Source organism: Varanus komodoensis, unplaced genomic scaffold (genome assembly GCF_004798865.1).
Source record: "Varanus komodoensis strain SLA01 unplaced genomic scaffold, ASM479886v1 scaffold14_1, whole genome shotgun sequence".
Lineage (NCBI taxonomy): Eukaryota > Metazoa > Chordata > Lepidosauria > Squamata > Varanidae > Varanus > Varanus komodoensis.
In genome coordinates this window covers 14,478,042-14,498,415 of record NW_025335438.1, presented here as the reverse complement: position 1 = coordinate 14,498,415, position 20,374 = coordinate 14,478,042, and the positions used below count along the sequence as shown (strand labels likewise).

Here is a 20,374-nt window from a genome sequence, read left to right as displayed (position 1 = left end):
GTTCTTTAGTGTCTCCCTTTTCTACAACCACCAATCATTTGGTGGTTTCCTGGCTTTTATGCAATCCCACCACTTTTGAAGTGTTGACATGCCTTCCAAAATCCATCTTTCTTACATCCCATATGGCCTCCTAGATCATTTCTAGGGGACCAAAGCACACTCAGTTGCCCAGATGCTTGCAAGTGACATAAGTGGAATTATAAGATAATGTAATCATAGCATATAGCATTGTGCCCTTACTTAGTTTAAAGTGAAACGTTTAAGCTAAAATACATTGATATTTTTGTCCCTATCACTTATTGCTTTTGACCCGAAATTTCTCCAAAGTAGAATTTGGCCCTTGGGCTAAAAACAAAACCAACCTCCCCCACCATCCCCAGTCCTGCTTTAAAGAGAGGTCAGAACCAAAGAATTTTGGCTACAAGGGTGCTTGAAATGGTGAGCTGGTCTGCTCATAGCACACCATTTTACATCAGCACTGGTAACAATTTGTTATCAGATTAAATTTAAAATGTCACTATTGACATTACTCAAAACTCTAAATTGTTTTTGCCAAGATTATTTTAGGAGCTGCCTATGCCTACCTGAATTAGCCAAAACCTTTGGAAGTAGATTAAAGGCTCCATAAACCAGAGCTTAAGGTTAAAACTAGAGGTAGGGTTTTCATAAAAGTTACTCCTTATGGAAATGAATTCCCAGGTAAGTTGGCCAAAGTGCCTCCCTTTGTGGTTATAAGTGTTTTCCTGTTGATGGAAATGCACTGGTTTTACTTGGCTTCTGGTTTAAACTGATGTTGCTTTCATGACATTATATCATTAGATTTTTAAAGTGCATAGCAAATAATTTCAGGCAGCCCTTTTATTTGGCAAGTGGAAACACAGAACTAAAACAGAGTCAGGAGGTTACTCTTGATATTCAACTGGAACCTGGTTTGCAGTAACTTAAACCCATTTTTCCATGTTCTGCACTCTGGGATGATCCTTATCTCTAAGTTTATAAAATGAAGAAATATTCAGATCAACTGTGAAATGGCTCTAAAATGTTACATACTATCTGCATCTTGGCCAGCAGCCAGAACAAAGAATAAACTTGATGCACATCAGTGCCCAGTGGAAACCAGGACCCAACTCAGGCTCTGCAGTATTCACTGAAACATAGAGACAGAGCCATAGAATAGAGTTGGAAGGGGCTAATAAGGCCATCAGGTCCAACCCCTGCTCATTGCAGGACTCCTCTAACAGAGGACTGGCCAGTTGCATCTTGAATGTCTCCAACGTGGAATTGCCCACAGCCTCTCTAGGTAATGGTTCCATTGTCCTATAGCTTTAACAGTCACAATGTTTTTCCTGATGTTCAGCCAGAATCTGGCTTCCTGTAGCTTGAGCCCATTATTCCATGTCCAGCACTCTGGCATGATTGAGTATAGATCTGTCACTCCTCTGTGTGACACCCTTTCAAGTACTTGAAGAATGCTATCATATTTCCCCTCAGTCTTAAGGCAAAACATTCATAATTCTTCCCTTCTCTCCATACAGGTTTTTCCCCCAGTCATATGATCTTCTTTATTGCCCTCTTTTTGAACCTTTTAAAAGTTTGTCTGCATCTTTCTTCAAGTTCGGTGCCCAGAAGTGGACATAGTACTTAACCCAGTCCTAATTGGTGCTGAGTAGAGAGAAACCAGTGCTTCACTTGATTTGGTAATGTAACTCTAATTAATGTAGCCCAAAAGAGCATGTCTACTTTTTGCAGCCACATCACACTTTTACTCATATTTAGGCTGAGATCTGAGGGATTCTGAGCAACCTCTTGCTTGTGGTATTTTTGAGTAAAGTATTATTTTTTTCTAGGTACAGAATACGGCATTTGTCCCTGCTGAATTTCATTCTGTTATTTTTATCTAAGTAATCCAACTATATCAAGATTAGTTTTATTTTTATTTTTGTCCTCTAGAGTATTAGATGTCCCACCCAATTTTGTGTCTTCTGGAAATATGATCAGCATTCCCAGTACCCCCTTATCCAAATCATTCATAAATACATTGAAGAGCACTGGGCCCAGAACTGAACCCTCTGGTACCTCACTTGTTACCTCTCCCCAATCTGAGAAGGTGGCATTGGTAAGTTCAGTTCTGTAGCCAGCTGTGGATCCACCTGATAGCTGCTCCATCTCACCCACTTTTAGCTTGTTTGCTCATCAGAATTCCATCAAATCATGGAATGATTTGTTAAAGCTTCACTGAAGTCTGTATATATTATATTCATAACATTTTCACAATCCATTACCCCCCACCCCCCAAATGAGATTAGATTGATCTGGCAGGATTTGTTTTTCTGGCAGAATGTTGGCATCTAGTAATCACTGCATTGTTTGCAACATGTTTCCAAACTGACTGCTTTGTGATCTGCTGCAGAATTTTCTCAAGGATTGATGTCAGACTACTGGTTTGTAGTTCCTAGACTAGTTGCTTCCCTTAGCCCTCCTTCTGGTACTTCACCATCTTCCATGGTTTTTCAAAGATAATAGAAAGTGGTTCTGAGAGTTCTTCTGCCAGTTCCTTTATTAATCTAGAATGTAGTTCATTGGGACCTGAAAATTTGAACTCATTCAAAATAATAAGGTACTCTTCTACTATTTGCCTATCAATCTCAAGCTGCAATCTTGCCCCTTCAGCTTGTACTTGTACTTTGTCATAGACCTTATTTTGGGAAGAATATAAATACCTAAATAAGTAGCTAGGTATTAACTAGAAGTAAATATCTAATGAAATAGAATTCAACATTCTTTCTAATCTACTTCACAGATTGTACTTTCTCAGCCACAACTACCACCCAAGGATGTTGTGATACTATTCTGTATTACTGAGCTCTGGGTGTGAGGGTTTATTCAATGTATTGTACTGAGTGCCATATCTCTGACTCTCTGCCAGCTGGACAGAAGCCTGAGGGGTGCTCTGTGTAAGGAGCTCCTGGCTCTCAGGGAGCAAATTCCTTTCCTTGAAGAAAATGTGGCAGGCCTGGAAAAAATGAAGAAAGGCAGAAAGTTTGGCTGATGAGACTGCTTCTCGGGGACCAAACAGAAGGAGACATATCCTCTGGTCATCCCTCCATTTTGGAAAATTGGCATTAAAACAGCAAATGTGGTTTAGTGTACACAACTGTAAAGCTATTTACCCTAGGTCCAAAAAAAAAACCCCAACCCAACTTTGAATATAAATTAATGGGATATGAAGTGGCAGTGACTGACCAAGAAAGGGAGGTTTTGGAGGACACTTTGATGTACATCTGCTATGCAAAAGGCAAAATCCTTATTAGGCATAGTTTGGAATGGCATTGAAAATAAAACTTCCAGTGTTTTAGAGCCCTTACGAAAATCTAAGGTGTGACTGCTTTAGAATAATGTGTGCAGTTCTGGTCACTGTGAAGGAAGAATCACTACAAAGAATATTGTACAGTTTGGAAAGGTACAGAAAGGGACAATTAAAGTAATCAAGGTGCTGGAGCAACTCCCTGCTGAGGGAGGTTTACAGATGCTGGTACGTTTAGCACTGAAAAGGTTGAGTAAGGGGAAACATGATAGAGGTGCACAGAATTATGAATGGCGTGGAAAGGGAAACATGCTTCTCCCGTTTTTCATAATAATAGAACCTGAGCTTATTCTATTAAGTTGAATGGTGGGAGAGTCAGGACAGATAAAAGGAAGCACATAGTTAAACTATGGAATTTACTTGTATGAGATGTAGTGATGGCTACCAATTATGATGGCTTTAAAAAGGGACTGGGCAAATTCAAGGAGCAGAGGTGTGTCAATAGCTATTGGTCCTGATTGCGCTAGGCTTCTTCTGCTGTTAGGGGCAGTGCACCCATGTACCGCAGTCGCTGGGGAACCTGGGCAGGGTGGCTCAGTCGCACTCGTGTCCTGCTTGTGGGAATCCGATTGGCTTCCCATTGTGCCAACAGTATGCTGAACTTGGTCTGAGCCAGCTTCTCCCTGTATTAGTTCAGTTATTCCAAAAGCAGCTTCAAATACCACATGCTTAGTTCTTTCTGCATCAGCCTACATCTTCAGCGCATCACTCCACTACGCCGAGGCTCAATGAGAAGCGCCTTTCACTTGCATTAGTTCCTGAGGGGAGAAGACCGCGCTCAGCGCTGCGCCCCGGGAAAGCGGAGCCCGCGCCGCAGGGCCACCGGCGAGCTCCGCCCTCGCACCACGCTCCTGACGTCCCCCTCGCGGGCCGCGAAGGGAGCATCTCGCGCCCGAGCCCCGCCCCTTCCATTCTCCCCGCGCTCCAGGGACACTCCCGCTCGCCCGCCGGGGAGGCGAACTTTCCTGGGGAGGCTCGCGCCCGCAGCACGAGCGCCTGCTTCGCCCTCTGCGCAGCGCCAGGCACAGCTCGCCCGCGTCCCAGCCTTGTCCCCGCGCGCTGCCTCAGGGGCGCTCAGCACCAGCAGGAGCCGCCGCTCAGTTTCCCTCCAGAAGGCGAAGCAGCCCCTCCCTCCAGCCACGCCTCGGATGGACCGCCTCGCGCCCCGCTCGCGCCTCCGAACAATAGCGCCCGTCCAGTGGGCGCCGCTTGCCAGCTCGCCGCGGCGTCTCCCTCTCCCTCCCCCTCCCTCCTCCAGGCACCTACCCAGCCTGGGCAGTCGCGCTTCCCTCCACGGTCCCCTCAGCACGGCTCGGGTTTCCCCTGCACCAGCCCATTGATAATCCAGAAGCCCACCTCCCGCCCCCTCTCACCATTCACAAGTCCCATTCACAGGCTGGGCTCCCTTCGCCGCGCGCGGAGGAGGCACACGCGCACCGCCGCTCGCCTTCCCCCACCTCCCTCCCCCACGCTCTGCCCGCCCGCACGCCCGCCCGCAGCCTTCCCGAGCAGGGTCCGGGCAGCCGCCGGATGCTTCGCTCGGCGGCCAGAGCGCCCTCCTGAACTCCTCCTGTGGGGCTGGGGCAGAGGGGCGCCGCCGCCGAGGCTCTAACAAAGGGATTTGGCCGGTGCACGAGGCGAGGGTCCGTCCGGATGCGGTGAGAGGGACCGCTTGAGCCAAGGGGGAAAAGGCAGAAGCAGGCGGCGGCGGAGGAGGAGGAGGAGGAACAGGAGACGGACCAACTGCGCTGCCGGTATCGCTGAGCTTTTACCATGGGCTGCTGCTCCGGGCGCTGTACGCTGATCTTCCTCTGTACGCTGCAGCTGGTGAGTAATTGCCCTTGCCAAGGATGCCGCTGGTTTGGGGTTGCCTTCTCCGCTGAGTGTTGCGGGAAAAGAGAGGAGAGGAAGCGAAGCGTTCTCCTTTGCTGCGCCCCCATTCCTACCCCCTCCTCCAGTTTCGTATCGATTGCCCTATGGATCCCGCCCCCCAAACCGGCCGCTACTTTCGGATTGACTGATTCATCCATGAGCCGTCGAGGGAATGATCCTCTCTGCTACAGTTGCCCGTGTGCCAAGGCTGACTGTAAACACGAGCCCTCAGACCCAGAGCAGCAGCGCCCAAGGATGGGGAGAGGAAGAGGGATTGCACGGGTGATCCCTCTTGCTTTCCGGGCATTACCAACTTTCCCCGGAAAAGGGCTGTCCCAAGTGCAAGGCAACTGGCAGCCTCCCTTGCTCCCCTCCATGGGTATCACCTTCCCTTGTCAAAGGATGAACCCCTTTCCTACCGAAGCTCCGGGAGGTCAGCTACTGGCTTGAGCCAGGGAGCAGCTCCCGCAAGGACGAAGCAGTGGCAAGGACTGGCTTCGTGCATGTCACAGTTGCTGAAGGATTGTTCCCTCGGTAGAGAGGGAAGGAAATGCCTCTTCAGTGTTGGCTTTGTTAAATAAATGCCCAGCTCTGCTTTGCCTCCCCTAATCCTTTCCTGGGTCTACAAATATCACGATGGAGTGTGTGTTCAGAAGTGTTCACTCTGGAGCAAATGCTTACCTTGGGAAATAGTGATTCCTGGCTCCGCATGTTGCCCATGAGAGCAAGTTGCTCCCTTTCAGAACCAGACCAAAAATGTTTATGTGTTGGATCCAAAGTATGTATGTCGTCTTTGAATGATGCTGTTCTTCCAGTGTAAGGGAGGGTTCTGGGTAATGCACTCTGGTTTTCTCATTAGTCTCTTGTAAATTGGTGAAGGTGTCCAGTGACCATCAGCTCCCATTGATTTTGATTCTCATTCTGGATTCATTTCAAGGCACTTTAAAAGTATCTGTGTGGTGTGAGGAAAACGTTTTGTGTTTAAATCAGATATTTAAATATTGCACAGTTCTATGGAATCCTCGCTTATTCCATTGTGTCAGCTTGACAGCTGGGTATTAAAACCACTTTGTGATCTATACGAGGTCAATGTGTTCAGACAGCATTTGAGGCTCCAATGATGAGGGCTATGCATGCCTTTAAAAAAATCTCTTCAGGGCTACAGGGCAAGATCTTAACTTTGTTCATAGCTGAGGGACTTTCATCCTTCTAAAGTTGTGTTTGATAATACAGTTGAAAGAATTGTATTCTTGCATCATATTTATTGGAGTCTTGCCATTCATTTTCATATTATCTTGATTAAAATGCAAAAAAAAAAAAAGAAAGAAAGAAAAAAAGAAATAAGATAAGGACACCTTTCTAGGTATTTCCTTAATGCAGGCTCTATCTCTGTTGTGCCTAAATGGCTAAAGGATTGGTTTGTGGTGCTGCTTGTGGAAGTTCAGTTCTCTTTTTTGAGTGAAGGGTGTGTGCATATTTCCAATTGTCACTTGGTCGTCATTTTCACCGCAGTTCGTTCCAGTGAAAACAGGAGAAGATTTAAGTCCTAGCAGAATATAAAAGAGAAACATAGTTTCCTAAGTGAACTGCTTTAGGTTATTTTAGAACATTGTTACCATTTCTAGTATTTAGCACCTTGGATTCATAATATGGTTTGATTGTTGGTTGCAAGCAATATTAACAAACAAAAGAAGGGCATTTCAGGCTGTTACTTGTTTGTACCAGGCAATGCCATTATGGAATACGCACATGATGCCTGCAATTTGGGATTTACATATCCTGTGTAAGTGGCACCACCTGATATACTGTCTGGTGTGATTACCTTTGTTTAGTTGTAGTTCTGCATCTAAAACGGGCTTCAGCTGTTTCAAGAGAGTTAATAGGATATTATGCCATGGCTAACTGTAGGTGGCATCTCGGATAAAAATGAAATGACTTAATAGCCTGCACAGTACAATCCTACAAATGTATACTTGTTAGTGAGTTCCATTTTGTTCAATGTATCTAGGTTGTGATTCCATACACAGAGCAGTCCTGTGTACAATTAGCTGGAAGCACTGAGGCTTATTTTTGAGCTAACAGATCACATAGGCAGATACTTTCTGCAAACAATTGTTTGTTTTCCATGCAAAGAAAATAGCAACATGGTTTTCTTGGTGTATTTGGGAGTGTCTTACCATTTTATGGACAGAAAAATCAGGGAGAAGCAAAACTCAGGGGAACTGCTGTTTCCTAAACTTGGTCAGACTCATGCCAGCCAGGGCAGAAGGTGGGAGCAATTGCCCCCCTCCCCCTTTGGCAATCTCAATGGGAGAAACTGTGTATTCAGTAGAAAGGGTAAAAAACTGTAACAGCTTTAGTGGATATCAGGATCCTCTCCATCAAAGGTCTCCGTCAGTTTGGAGCAGTACTAGCCTTGGGGCAGACCTCCTCTGTCTGTGAACCTCAACTCTCCATGTGGACTGAGAGATCCACAATATCCCACAGACTATCAGCCATCCTCCCTGCTCTCAATAGCATTAGACTGCTCTCAAAGTCTTTGCATGGAGAAGCAAACTGGTCATAGAGATTTCAGCACTACAAGCCATTGACTTTAGTGATGTGTCATTAAATTCATGTTATTGGGTACACTCAGGCCCGTATTTATGAACTTTTAAAATCTTGGTGGTGTTGCCCACATTAAAATAAAAATCAGTATAAGAGGATAATGACATGGCCTATGCTGTGGGATCAGTATCTTTTGCAGGGTCTCTTCAATTACTTCAAACTAAGCTACCTTCCTTTTTTATTTTTTGGGAAGACTAAATAATATAGGAATAGTTGCTTAATTTTCAAAGCGTTTTCAAGTAGGGTGCTTTTACATTAACTTTGTTGCTGAAATCATACTTAAGACTCATGAGCTGATTGGTACCTGTTCCCCATCTGTAGAGAACACCTGCATGGCCTTGTGGCAGCTATAGGGTGTCTCAATTGTAGCAACCTGCTGAGCAGATGTAGCACTTCTGGTGCACAAGGCTCCAGGCAGAGCACTTCCTTTCCCACAGGCACTGCTTCCTGAACATTTGGTTTGCTATTGAAGGGCTGATCAGACAGAATGGGAAACAATCATGCACACACTAGTTCTTGTTGGCAGTTTCCATTAGAGAGCATAGATGGCACCGTAATTTTATTTTCATTATTTCTTCTTTTTTACTATGTTGAGCTTTTCAGATGCCAGAATAACAGCTGGAGCAGAAAAAATGTGACTTTCCAGGAGTATATTGGTAGCTTGTGATTTCAGTTGAAGATGGTCGCACTTGCATGCTAATATTTAACTTAGTTTAAAACCCATCTGTTACTATGTTTCTTTTGGTGTTGTATTTTCAAAAAAGTAAAAAAATATATGAACAGCTACTTAATTTTCAAAACACTGCCTAAAATAATGTGGTTCTGTTCTAAAATTATCCTTTCCATTGGTTTATGATTGTGACAAAAATTAAACAAGGAAAGAAACTCAGCCCTTCTTTTAAAATATGGTATTAGCATAGCAGTGAAGATTATAGTGAAAGTATTCAGTTGGATTTCATGCTGGCTGTAACCCTAAAGGCTGAAAAAAGTATTAAGTACAAATAGCCACCACAGTGTGTAGAAGGCTACACATAAAACTCTTTGGAAGCATGCTGTATTTGATTATGAAACTATCAAAGGATCAAATAACTTTCAAAATTAGCACTAACTTGCAGACTAATTGTAGTTGTATTATGTATAACCTAGTGTCAAATCACTTATCATTTTTAGTGTCTGATAAATTCCCATGTAGCCAAATGGTTTTGATAGAATTAAATTTTGTTGAAACCCCCCTTGCAGTTTCTGTGTCTTTGGAACTGAAAATCAAAGCCCAATAGTATGCACAGGAACAGAGGGAGTCGCTCTTATCAGTCTGCGTGAAAATGGACAGGTCATTGATTATGGGAATTGAAGTCCAAAATTGAGGGGGGCACTGAATGCAGTTTTCCAGGATTTGGGGCAGGAATATTTCTTAATCCTAACCTGGAGAAGCCATGGATTGAACCTGGTACCTTCTGAGTGCAAAGCTGGTCAGCACTGATATTTGTTTTATTTCTGTAATGTATTATCTCTTGAATACTGGGCCAACACTCTAACCCAAAGGTTGGCAACTTTGTGACTGCCTGCCAAGACCCTTCTACTCTGTTTGACCCATTATCCTTGCTTGTGATTCCCTTACCACTGCCACCATCCTTTATCCTGCATCTGCCATACCACCTTTTCCAAACCTTGGTTCAGAGAAGAGAACACCTCAGTCCTCCTTTCTCATAGCTAAGTAGCTTTTCTTTCTTGGGCTGTAGTTTGGAAAAAGTAAGGAAGAACAGGAAAAAGACTTATGTGGTCTTGTACCTTCTCTAAATCACAACATACCATGAAGAAACAGCTAAGTGTCCTGCTTGCCAGATAGCCAAGAGTGCTATTTGTGGATATTTGGTGGCCATTTTCACCAGGGTCTGGCTTGTCACATGCTGCTTTCCCTGCCCATCAGGTGCTGCTCAGAAATCAGTAGCTGCAGGCACAAGTCAGTGTAGCCTTGTTCTAACAGTAGGAAAAGCCTGAGTTGCTGAAACACTAGCAATTGAACTGTGTATAAAGCATGTCTTCAGGGTCTATATACTAATACCCAGAAAATGGGAAACAACAGCACTCTCAATACAGGAGGGGAAAAGTGACTTGATAATTGAAACTTGGTAGGATTTATTTATTTTATTTATTTAGGAAGCTTCTATGCCGCCCCATTCACCGAAGCCTTGGGGCAGCTCACAATAATAAATAAATAAACACAATATAAAAACAATATAATTTGAGTTGACCTAGCCAGAAAATAAATAAATAAATAATATTAACAATTAAAATAATGTTTGAATAAAAAGGATAGGATGCCTCCTATGACTGTCATTCAGGAACAGAAGGAAGTGGAGTTATGTTATAGATATATATCTCTGCTCAGAAATACCAGAAGGCAAGCTTAGTAGTCCCATTGAGAATATCTGGATTAAAACAAATATAGCAAATGGATGCTTCACTTTCCCTGGTATCTGTTGGGAAACAAATTCAGACAAACATGGTATCTCCAAGAAATTCCTGAGTTGTGTGGCTGAAAAATTCCTTACACAGAAAGTGGAGGAAGGAACTAGTGGATTGACTAACCTTGACCCGATTCTAGACAACATGGATGACCTTGTGAGGCTCTGGGGAAAGTAACCATGTCATACCTGAATTCTGGATCCCAAGGTAAAACTAAGTGTAGCCAAATCACATACCCTGGATTCTATGAAAGTCAATTCTAATAAACTTACAGCAATGATGAATAAGGTCCCATAGCAAGTAACTCTCCAATAAATGTGTCCAAGATGGGTAGACATTTTTTTAAAAAGGGAAATTCTAAAATTGTAATTGAAACAAATTCCAACATGGAAAAGGTAGAAACAACAGAAGAAACTAATGTGGTTTCACAGAATGCTTAGATTTTACCTGAAATAAAAAGTGTAGTATAGGAACTGGAAGGAAGACCAGGCTGCAAAGACAGGTAGCACATTACAGGAAGTTGGTACAGAATTCCAAGATGGCATCAGGAGAATGAGCTGAGATTTGTGAGGGATGTTAAAAGCAACAAAAACACTTTCTTCAAATACATGCATAGTGAAAGACAGAAGAAAGAAATTGTTGTTTAACTACTTGATGAAGATGGCCAAATGAGGCATATGACAAAGCCAGACATGGCCAGTTCCTACTCTGGTTCATCCTTATCCCAAAAGAAGTTCTGTGACCAGCCTTGCAAAGGTGAAGCACAAAGAAGGGGCAGGATTGCAGTCCTATAGACAAACAGTCAAGATACACCTCATTACTTTGAACAAGCTCAAATCTCCAAAGCCTCATTAACTATATAACTAATAAAGGTGCTGGCAGAAGAACTCTCAGAACTGATGCCTATTGTCACTGAGAAACCATAGAAATGCCAGAAGACTGGAGGAAAGATAATGCTGTTCTTTTCTTCAAAAAGGGGAAAATAAGAACCCTAACAACTACAAATGATCCACTCTGGCATCAGTTCCTGAGTAAATTCTGTAGCAGATCATAAAGCAGTCAATCTGCAAACAAGTTGCAAACAATGCAGTGATTTCTGCATGGATTTTTCAAGAACATATCCTGCCAGATGAAGCTAATTTCATTTTTGATGGGTTAATCTCCCTGGTGGACTGCGGAGTGCTGTGAACATATTTTGAATTCAGCAAAGCTGTTGATAAAATGTCCCATGTATATCCTGATCAGAAAGATAGCTAGATGAAACAACTATCAGGTAGATACAACAGTAGACTCAAAGAGTACTTATTAATGGCACCTTCTCTAACTCAGGAGAGGTAATGAGAAGAGTACCTCAAGGTTTAGCCTTGTGCCCATTGTTTTTCAATGTACTTACCCATTTTCAGCTCATCCAAATCATTCATATTAGATTTACAGATGACATAAAATTGGGCGGGATAGCTCACATCCCAGAAGGAAGAAATAAAATTCAAAGTGATCTTGACAGGTTTGAGAACTGGACTGAAATTAACTTCAGAAAGAAATTTAACAGGAATAAATGCAAAGTTCTGCACCTAGGAAAAAGAAATGAAATGTATAGTTGCAAGATGGGGATACTTTGCTTAACAATACTGCAAGTGACAAGGAACTAAGAACTGGGGTAGATCAGAAGCTGAATATGAGTCAACAGCATAATGTACTGTAAAAGGCAAATGCCATTTCGAGTTGCATTAATTGACATATTGCTTCCTAATCACATGAAGTACAAGTACCCTGCCACTCAGCACTGATTAGGCCTCATTTTGAGTACTCTGTCCACTTCTGGGCACCACACTTGAAGAAAGACACAGACAAATTGGAAAAGGTTCAAAAGGAGGACAACAAAGATGATCAGATAACTGGGCAAAAACTCCTGTGTTAAGAGAAGGGAAGAATTATGAATGTTTCACCTTAAGGCAGAGGGGGAAATATGATAGCATTCTTCAAGTACTTGAAAGGGTATCACACAGAGGAGTGACAGATCTGTTTTCAATCATTCCAGAGTGCTGGACATGGAATAATGGGCTCAAGCTACAGGAAGCCAGATTCTGGCTGAACATCAGGAAAAATGTGACTGTTAAAGCTAAAGGACAATGGAACCATAACCTAGAGAGGCTGTGGGCAATTCCACGTTGGAGACATTCAAGATGCAACTGGCCAGTCATCTGTTAGAGGTGTCCTGCACTGAGCAGGGGTTGGACCTGATGGCCTTATTAGCCCCTTCCAACTCTGTTGTTCTGTTGCTCTATGTTTCATGTTTGATTTAATACTGCAGAACCTGGATTGGATCCTGCTTTCCTCTAGGTACTGATGTGCATCAAGTTTATTCTTTGTTCTGGCTGCTGGCCAAGATGCAGATAGTATGTAACATTTTAGAGCCACTTCACAGTTGATCTGAATATTTCTTCATTTTATAAACTAAGAGATAAGGATATTAGAAACAGTTTTTAAAAGGCTTGTTTGTGTAATTCAGAGGTAATAATGTTAGGCAGTTACTATATAATTTTCATTGCTTATTTCATCAGAAAATATTTCAAGTGGATTAGATACTTTTGTGGTCTGTTTGCATGTCAGGAATTCTGCAATTCCCCTGTCTCTGATATTGTTGGACAATATGGCTCATATGGCATCATATTTACTTGTCAGAAAAAATGAGTCATGAGTCCTTGAGTTATCATAGGTAGGTAATTTTCTTTCAGTATTACATCACATTCTGATTCATATACACACAGTCAAGCGAGTAAGATGCTGAAGGTAATGCCACCATGGAGTAATAGATTGTCTCTGATCTCTGCTGCCCCCTTTGCACTGAGTGTAATGCAAAATACAGTCCCTGTAGGCACAGAGACTGTGGCACTTCTATATTCTGGATATCAGTTTGGGGTGCTGGTGTCTGATGTAGATTATGAAAGCAGCATAGGCAGAAAGGAATAACTTTCCTCCCAGAACACCACTGCTTAGATCAAAATCTGCTTTCACCATGCCTGCTTTGAATTTTATTGTCAGCACTTCTATTATAGGTATTGCCAGGGTGGAAAGAATCTAGCTGTTCTATAACTTTGCCACATTTGAAGAAGTATAATTACCACTAGAATTGTCCCAAACACTGTAGGGAGATCACTTTACAGGGGGAAAAAATCATGGAACAGTGTTAAAATTCAATGAGAAATCCCCCTGAGATGTTAAATAGCATTCATAATAATGAAAAACTACTGGAACTCGGATTGAACTGCATTGCCTTTGAGACTTGATTGAGGAACAGATTTTTGAACTTCATGGTGATTGCTTCCTAAAATATAGCATATAGCTGATACTGGAACATCTAGCACAACTGCCTTCTGCTCCCTACTTTCAATTTGGTACATACAGTAGCTGGAAATAATATACTTTTGTTTTCATTTGTTCAGTACAGGGCTGAAGCGGCATCTCCCAGCCTGCACAATCTTTTTTCTGCACCTCTTTGAAAATACTAGTTCAACAAAAATGCATTCACTGAGAAAGGAACGTTTTGTTGGTAACCTACAAAAAGTGGTCATCAGCAAATTAGGCCCATTACTCTAATTAAAGAACACTTGTTTCAAGTAGCTCATAAGAACATAAACATGCTGGATCAGACCAATAGATCCTCTAGTACACCGATTCATTTACACAGAGGTAAACTGGTTGCCTGCAGGATCCCTCAAACAGTGCCTTCCTGCTCAGGATTCCCACCAACTAGTGTGCACAGGTATACTGCCTCTGGTATAGGAAGTAGCACATTTCTATCAAGACTGGGAATGACTGATATCCTTTTCCTCCATTAATTTGTCCAATCTCTTTTCAAGTTGTCCAAACTGGTGGCCATCCCTGCTTCTTCTGGCAGTTAATTCCATAGTTTAGCTATGAGCTTTGTGAAGAAGTACTTCCTGTTATCTGTCCTGAATCTCCCACCAATCAGTTTCATGGAATGACTCCAGATTCTAGTATGATGGGAGAGAAGGAAAATGTCTTCCTCTTCATTTTCTCCACAGCTTGCACAATTTTGAACTCCTCCTTTTATAAGGTAGGAAGTCCAGTTGCTGTAAAGGTTCTTCATAGGAGAGTTGCTCTTAACCCGTTCAAGATTTTAGTTGTCTTTCTCTGGAGTTTTTCCAGCTCAGTAAAATCCTTTTTCAAAAGCAGTAACCAGAACTGTAGACAATATTCTAAGTGCAGCCACACCACAGTTTGTATAAGGGGAATATGATCTTGGCAGTTTTATTTTCAATTCTTTCCTACATATGCTGAACATGGAGTTTCTTTTTATCATAGCAGCTGTTCTCAGGGTCAACATTTTCATTGAGTTGTCAACCACAACCCCTTTCTTGATCCAAATCAGCTAGCTTAGTTCCCATCAGCCTATACTTGAAGTTGGGATTTTTTTTTTTACCCCAACATGCATTATTTTATATTTGTTTACATTGAACTGCATTCCCATTTTGATATGTCTTCTTCCAGCTTGGAGAGATTCCTTTGGCGCACCTCACAAGCCTGTTTGGTTTTAACCATCTTATATAGTTTAGTGTCATCAGCAAACATGGCCATTTCCCTTGTAACTCATTATTCTAGATAATGTATGAATAGGCACATTCATAATAAAAGGTACATTCATTTGAGGCACATGAATACATTCTAATGCAGATTCCTGACTTTGCAAAAAAAACCTTTGGAAGATCCAGTGAATATCTACTGGATGACCAATGTTCACGTTTTTATTAATGCTCTCAAAGAACTCTGATAGATTAACTTCTATCAAACGTGGAATTTTTTCTATAACTGGCTGGAGAAACGGAACTTGACGTAAACTTAGAGATGTTTTCAAATTATTATAAACTGATTTGAATTTGACTATAGAATGTTAAAAAATATGTAGTAGGGGGTTGACCCAGTAAATCTGATGTATGTGTTGTTTGATGTTTTTAGTATTAGTTTAAAATTTTAATAAAATTAAAAAAAGAACTCTGATAGATTAGTAATACAGGACTTACCTTTGAAGAAGATGTGTTGATTCTATTTCAGCAGGGCTTGTCCCACTGTGTGCTTACTGATTCTATCTTTCTTATTGCTTTCAACCAATTTGCCCAGAACAGATATTAAGATGCTAACAGATATAACTGATCTGTAATTTCTCAGATCTTTTTACTTCCTTTTTAAATATTAGTGTTATATTAGCCATTCATCTGGCCACTGGTACGGAGACTGATTTTAGGGACATATACTGTACAGTATACTTCTGTTGATGAATCTAACAGTTATATTAACTTTTTTAGCTGTTGCATCAGAGTGCTGACTTTCATTCAGCCTGTGGTCTGATAAAATCCTTAGATCCTTTTGTATTACTGAGGAGATTAGTCCTTATTTTTGAGGTATACTGACACACTTCGACCCTTGAACCTTCTTTTTGTTGTCTAAGCAAGGGCTTGAGATCAGCCAGGGCAAGAAAGCTATCACTTACATTTGCTGATCGCTAACTAAATTACATCACCAGGAATAATGGTAGCACGTGAATTCTGGAATCTGCAAATGTTCTCTAGATGCTGAGCCATGATTCCTTTTAAGCCATCTAGTGTAAATTCTGAACTGGGCAACTCAGGGCCATGAAAAAAAACATGTTCTGTTCATAAAGTGCCAACAGTCAGTAAATGCATAGGTAACACACAGGTATTATAGGCAGGACTTCCACCTGTTGTGTACACAGCACTTAGGACTTAGAACCCCATGTCATGGTTTGCATGAAACTCCACATAAAACAACTTGCCTTAGCTGCCTTTTCAATTTTGCATACTGCAGCAAAAATCAACTTAGGTCCCATTTTAATTCTTTTGTTGTTGGGTAAAAATTCTTCCACAGTGGTCTGAAGTTTTAAAAACAACTTCAACAGACCTAGGAAGTTTGTTGCCTGTCTTCTTCAAAGTTAGTTTAACTCCAGCCAAGTGGCCAGATGCATTAACCACCTACTGCTCCATTAGAAGGCTTCAAAGATTTTAATTTATTGGACCTTTGTAGATTCAAATGGAATTTGCAAGATGTACCTCCAGCCTTTGCCTTAATGAGAATGGAAACGAACCAATTGTTTTCAGAGGCAGGGTTGCTTGTTCTTGCAATTACTTTTTAGCTGCAATCTTAGTCTGTGTTCCACAGTCAATATCATAGTGGGTTAAGTGGTAAACACAACTTCCACATGGCACTCTGCTTATCTAAACCTAAAATTGATATATGTGTCAGTTTCTTACAACTGTACACTTGCATGCCATGTGTGATTCAGGACAGAGTACTGTACTATTTAATACATACTGCTGCCAAACCATGCATCACCCTTCCTGTACTTTTGTACCTGGTCTTCCTGTTTAAATGTAGAAATGTATATTATTTCTTTGAAATTCATTTTATTAGATTCAGGCCCTGTTCTCCATCCTGTCATGATGACCATGAATACCACTGAAGGTATTACCTACTATTGACAGTTTGGTGTTACCTGAAATTTGAGAAACATCCCCTGTATCCATTTGTTCATTTATAAAGATGTTAACTACACTGGGCCCAAGATTCCTGTAGCACTCCACTTATCACTTCCCTTCATGAATTAGTTCACATGATGTGTCTCCACATTACGTACTGCAGAATTTTGAATGCCCATAAATGAGTCTTGATCCTTTACACAGAATAAATGGTGATATCCAGACTTCTTTGTTGCAATTCATGGCAGCGGCTAATCCTTTAGGCAAGAATCTCTTCAGATGCAAAGTCATGTCCCAAAAACTGCAAAAAAAAAAAAAATGTTCAATTTAGGGCTAGTTTTCTTAATAGATGAGGAGGTAAACCTGGGTTCTGACTGGACTACTTCTGGTAGGATATCATTATTGAATGTTCCTCCATACAAAAGAAAATGAGCATAGAGAATAAGATGTCAGGGATAATGGTCTAGTTTGGCTTTCATTCCCTCACCATCTAGTTTCTGGGAATTTATTTATATATTTTATAGAGGAGCATTGCGTCATCTGAAATCCCACTTTCAGCCTGAAATAGTCCAGCTGAGAATTAGGTTTGCTTTCTTTCTGACTTGTGAGAATCAGGGTCTAATCTTGCTTTATTATATGAGTTTTGCAGAAATGGGTACATCTTCATGTTCGCAATAGTAAAAGTAACCCCACTCCTGCCATGTGACTAAATAAAATCATTTTGCTACTGAATAATTTACATCAATGTGGAAATCTTAATTTAGTGCATACATTAGGTATGTTATTTATATTCATAAATTCAAACAGTACTGTGAATATCTAGGAACTATCAGTGTGCTGTCCTCAAAACAGCCGCCCCAAGGCTTCGGCGAATGGGGCGGCATAAAAATGTTTTAATAAATAAATAAATAAAAACAGAAATATAAATGCTTGTATTTCAAAGGAATGTAAAGACAGTTTCAAAGCAATGTAAGGAAAATTATTGACTGGATTTGGCTTTACTCTCTTGGGAACCTAAGAACAAACTTGAGGCTTTTAAAAAAGTGTTTGCTCTCCATTATATACCAGGGATTCTTAGAAAACAATCTGTTGTCCTCAATCTAGCTAAATTTAGTTGCAGACTCCGAAAAGAAACAGCTCCATGAGCAGAACTGTGGTTGTAGCTCTGTCTACAGCCATGGAAGAGCAGGCCTGAACCATCCTATGGTTCCTCAGAATCACTTTGTAAACCTGGAGAAGTTTTACTGAAGGTTCATTTTATAACTTTCTCTATAACTATAAAACAAAGAACACTATAACATCTGAAAGACATAAACACATATTATAGTATAAGCTTTTATGGGCATTTTGTTCATCAGGTGCATTAGTGTTACCTTAAATTGTCAGATATGAGTGTGTATGAAAAAAGCAAGCAGTGAAGTCAAAAGGGAAGAAAAGGCAAAAAATACTGCATGCATTTCAGACCTCCTTAGATACATTTATATATAAAGCAAATTGTACATTGTACTTTCCCATGTGTGTTGTATTGTGTATGGTATTACATTTTAGGTTGTTGTCTGGTTGTTATAAAGGTCATTGACTAGATAACACAGTTTGATACAGCCAGCTGCTAGAGATGTAAACAACTGCTTCACAGGTAAAATTGGCAAAACCATGTTGTATTCTTTCAGATATTCAGATCATGAGGTGCCCTGTGGTTGTACTTTTGTTTGGCAACTGTAGCTACCTAATAGGATTGTTCCTGGTGGAATAATCAGGGTGTACTGTTGCATGCATTACTTGAGCTCATAAAACACTTAAGCAAGAAGAATGTTTCCAGTTAGTACTGTAATGGCCTTATAAAAGGAAGTCATTGGCTAAACATAAAAGCAGTAGTCACAACAGGTGGATGCATTAAATAATACTTGAGTTTTGTTAATAAATTAGGTAATTTTGTTAGCTAAGAAATGTTTAAATTGGGGAATATTACCCCATGAAACATTACCAGAATTGTGTTTTTCTATAAAAGTTATTTGGAAATAAGTACACTACCTCAGGCTTATATATTACACAAACAGAATTATTTAGTACTGATATATGCAACATGGATATCACCAAATCTAGACTTTCCATAGGGAGCTTGTAATGTTTTCTTATTTACATCTTCCCCTTTTTTCCCTCATTCAAGGAACTCAAGATGGCTTATGTAATTTTCTTCTCTCCATTTGATTCTCACAACAAGCCCATGAAGTAGTTAGAATGTGTGACTTGTCCAAAGTCACTCAAGGAGGTCCATAAATCAGTGGGAAATAGACAGGGACTCAAGAGATCTGGGTTCTAATATTGTAACCACTCACCATGCTGGCCAATCTGAGAATCCACTGAGATTATCATACACAATAGGATGGTGTGCATGATGACTATGACTTAAACAAGCCACAGTGGGTTAAACAAGCAATTACCAGGGAAAAGAAAGTTGTTAGACAAGCCACAGTATCATGTTTAACTTGCTGCACATACTGAGAGCTACTTTCCTAATCACTCACTCGGGTGCAGCTTGTGTCATCTGAATCTAGATGGTATAGTTTGCTGAAGAGGACAACAATCCTCAGATAACTGAATAATATCCCATTAGTCAATGTCACCAACAAGTCAACGTGACCTAGGCTGGATGAGAAACTTCATCCAGGTGGCAGTTACGCACATTATGCATGGTATGCACCTGGCTGAAATAACTTTGGTTTAAGCCATGGTAATGGTGCAAACTGGGACTTCAAGTCTTTACACCTATATTGGATACTCCTTGAAAGTGGGAATATATTGTCTATTGGTTGACTGATGACAATCTCCATGTTTCTACAAGTTTATAACTGAGTTGAAATTGACCACTCCAGAAAAGTGGTTTTTATTGACAGTCACTTGTGAATATGTTATTACATGGACATTCATTGGCATTCACATGGACATCGTATGGCACGTTCCTCTATTCGTGGGACAAGGCAACATGGAGATGGTGGCAACTTTCAGGAGTCTCCTCCAGAGTCAGTGTGACTGACTATAAAGATGTTGACTGATGGAGGAATCAACTAAACCAACTGCAGAGCAGTGACTAGCAGAAAGAAGATGGCTTATCCAACAAGGAGTTGGTTCTGGAAGTACATCTGGGGACATTATTCCAGTACAGGGAGATAAAAAGATTCAGGGAGGGAGATAAAAAGTGAGATGTCAGTTGTGAAGGATTAAGGTGAAAGAGTGTGCAAAAGAGGAAGAGCCGTTCCAAGGCCAGCAACAGCCAGATTCCTTTCTTGCTCTGTAGAGTGGAACAAAACCCCCAACGGTATTTGTCTTCTTGTGACTGTGTCAGGAGAGGGGTGCCGGCTAAAGCTTCCTCTTCCTTGAAGTTCCATGAAGAGCAACACCAGAAGGACAGTGCACTCACCGGGTCTTTATTGCCTCTTTACACGTTCACCGGCTCGCTTCCCGTAGTGCCTTGTCCTGGCCTGCTCTGGCTCCCTTCCCTCCTGTCGCGAGGGCAATGAACAGCGTTGCCCCGCAGGAATGCTCCGAATGCTCC

General features: G+C 41.3%; 1 protein-coding gene across 1 annotated transcript in view; it reads left to right on the top strand.

Moving 5' to 3' along the window:
* The first annotated feature begins 5,137 nt into the window (after positions 1–5,137).
* The window catches only part of NKAIN3 (sodium/potassium transporting ATPase interacting 3), a 122,603-nt gene continuing 107,366 nt past the window's right edge, over positions 5,138–20,374 (top strand). The window contains exon 1 of the mRNA XM_044424347.1: positions 5,138–5,191. Coding sequence (XP_044280282.1) covers positions 5,138–5,191 — 54 coding nt within the window. The remainder of the gene's footprint in view (positions 5,192–20,374) is intronic.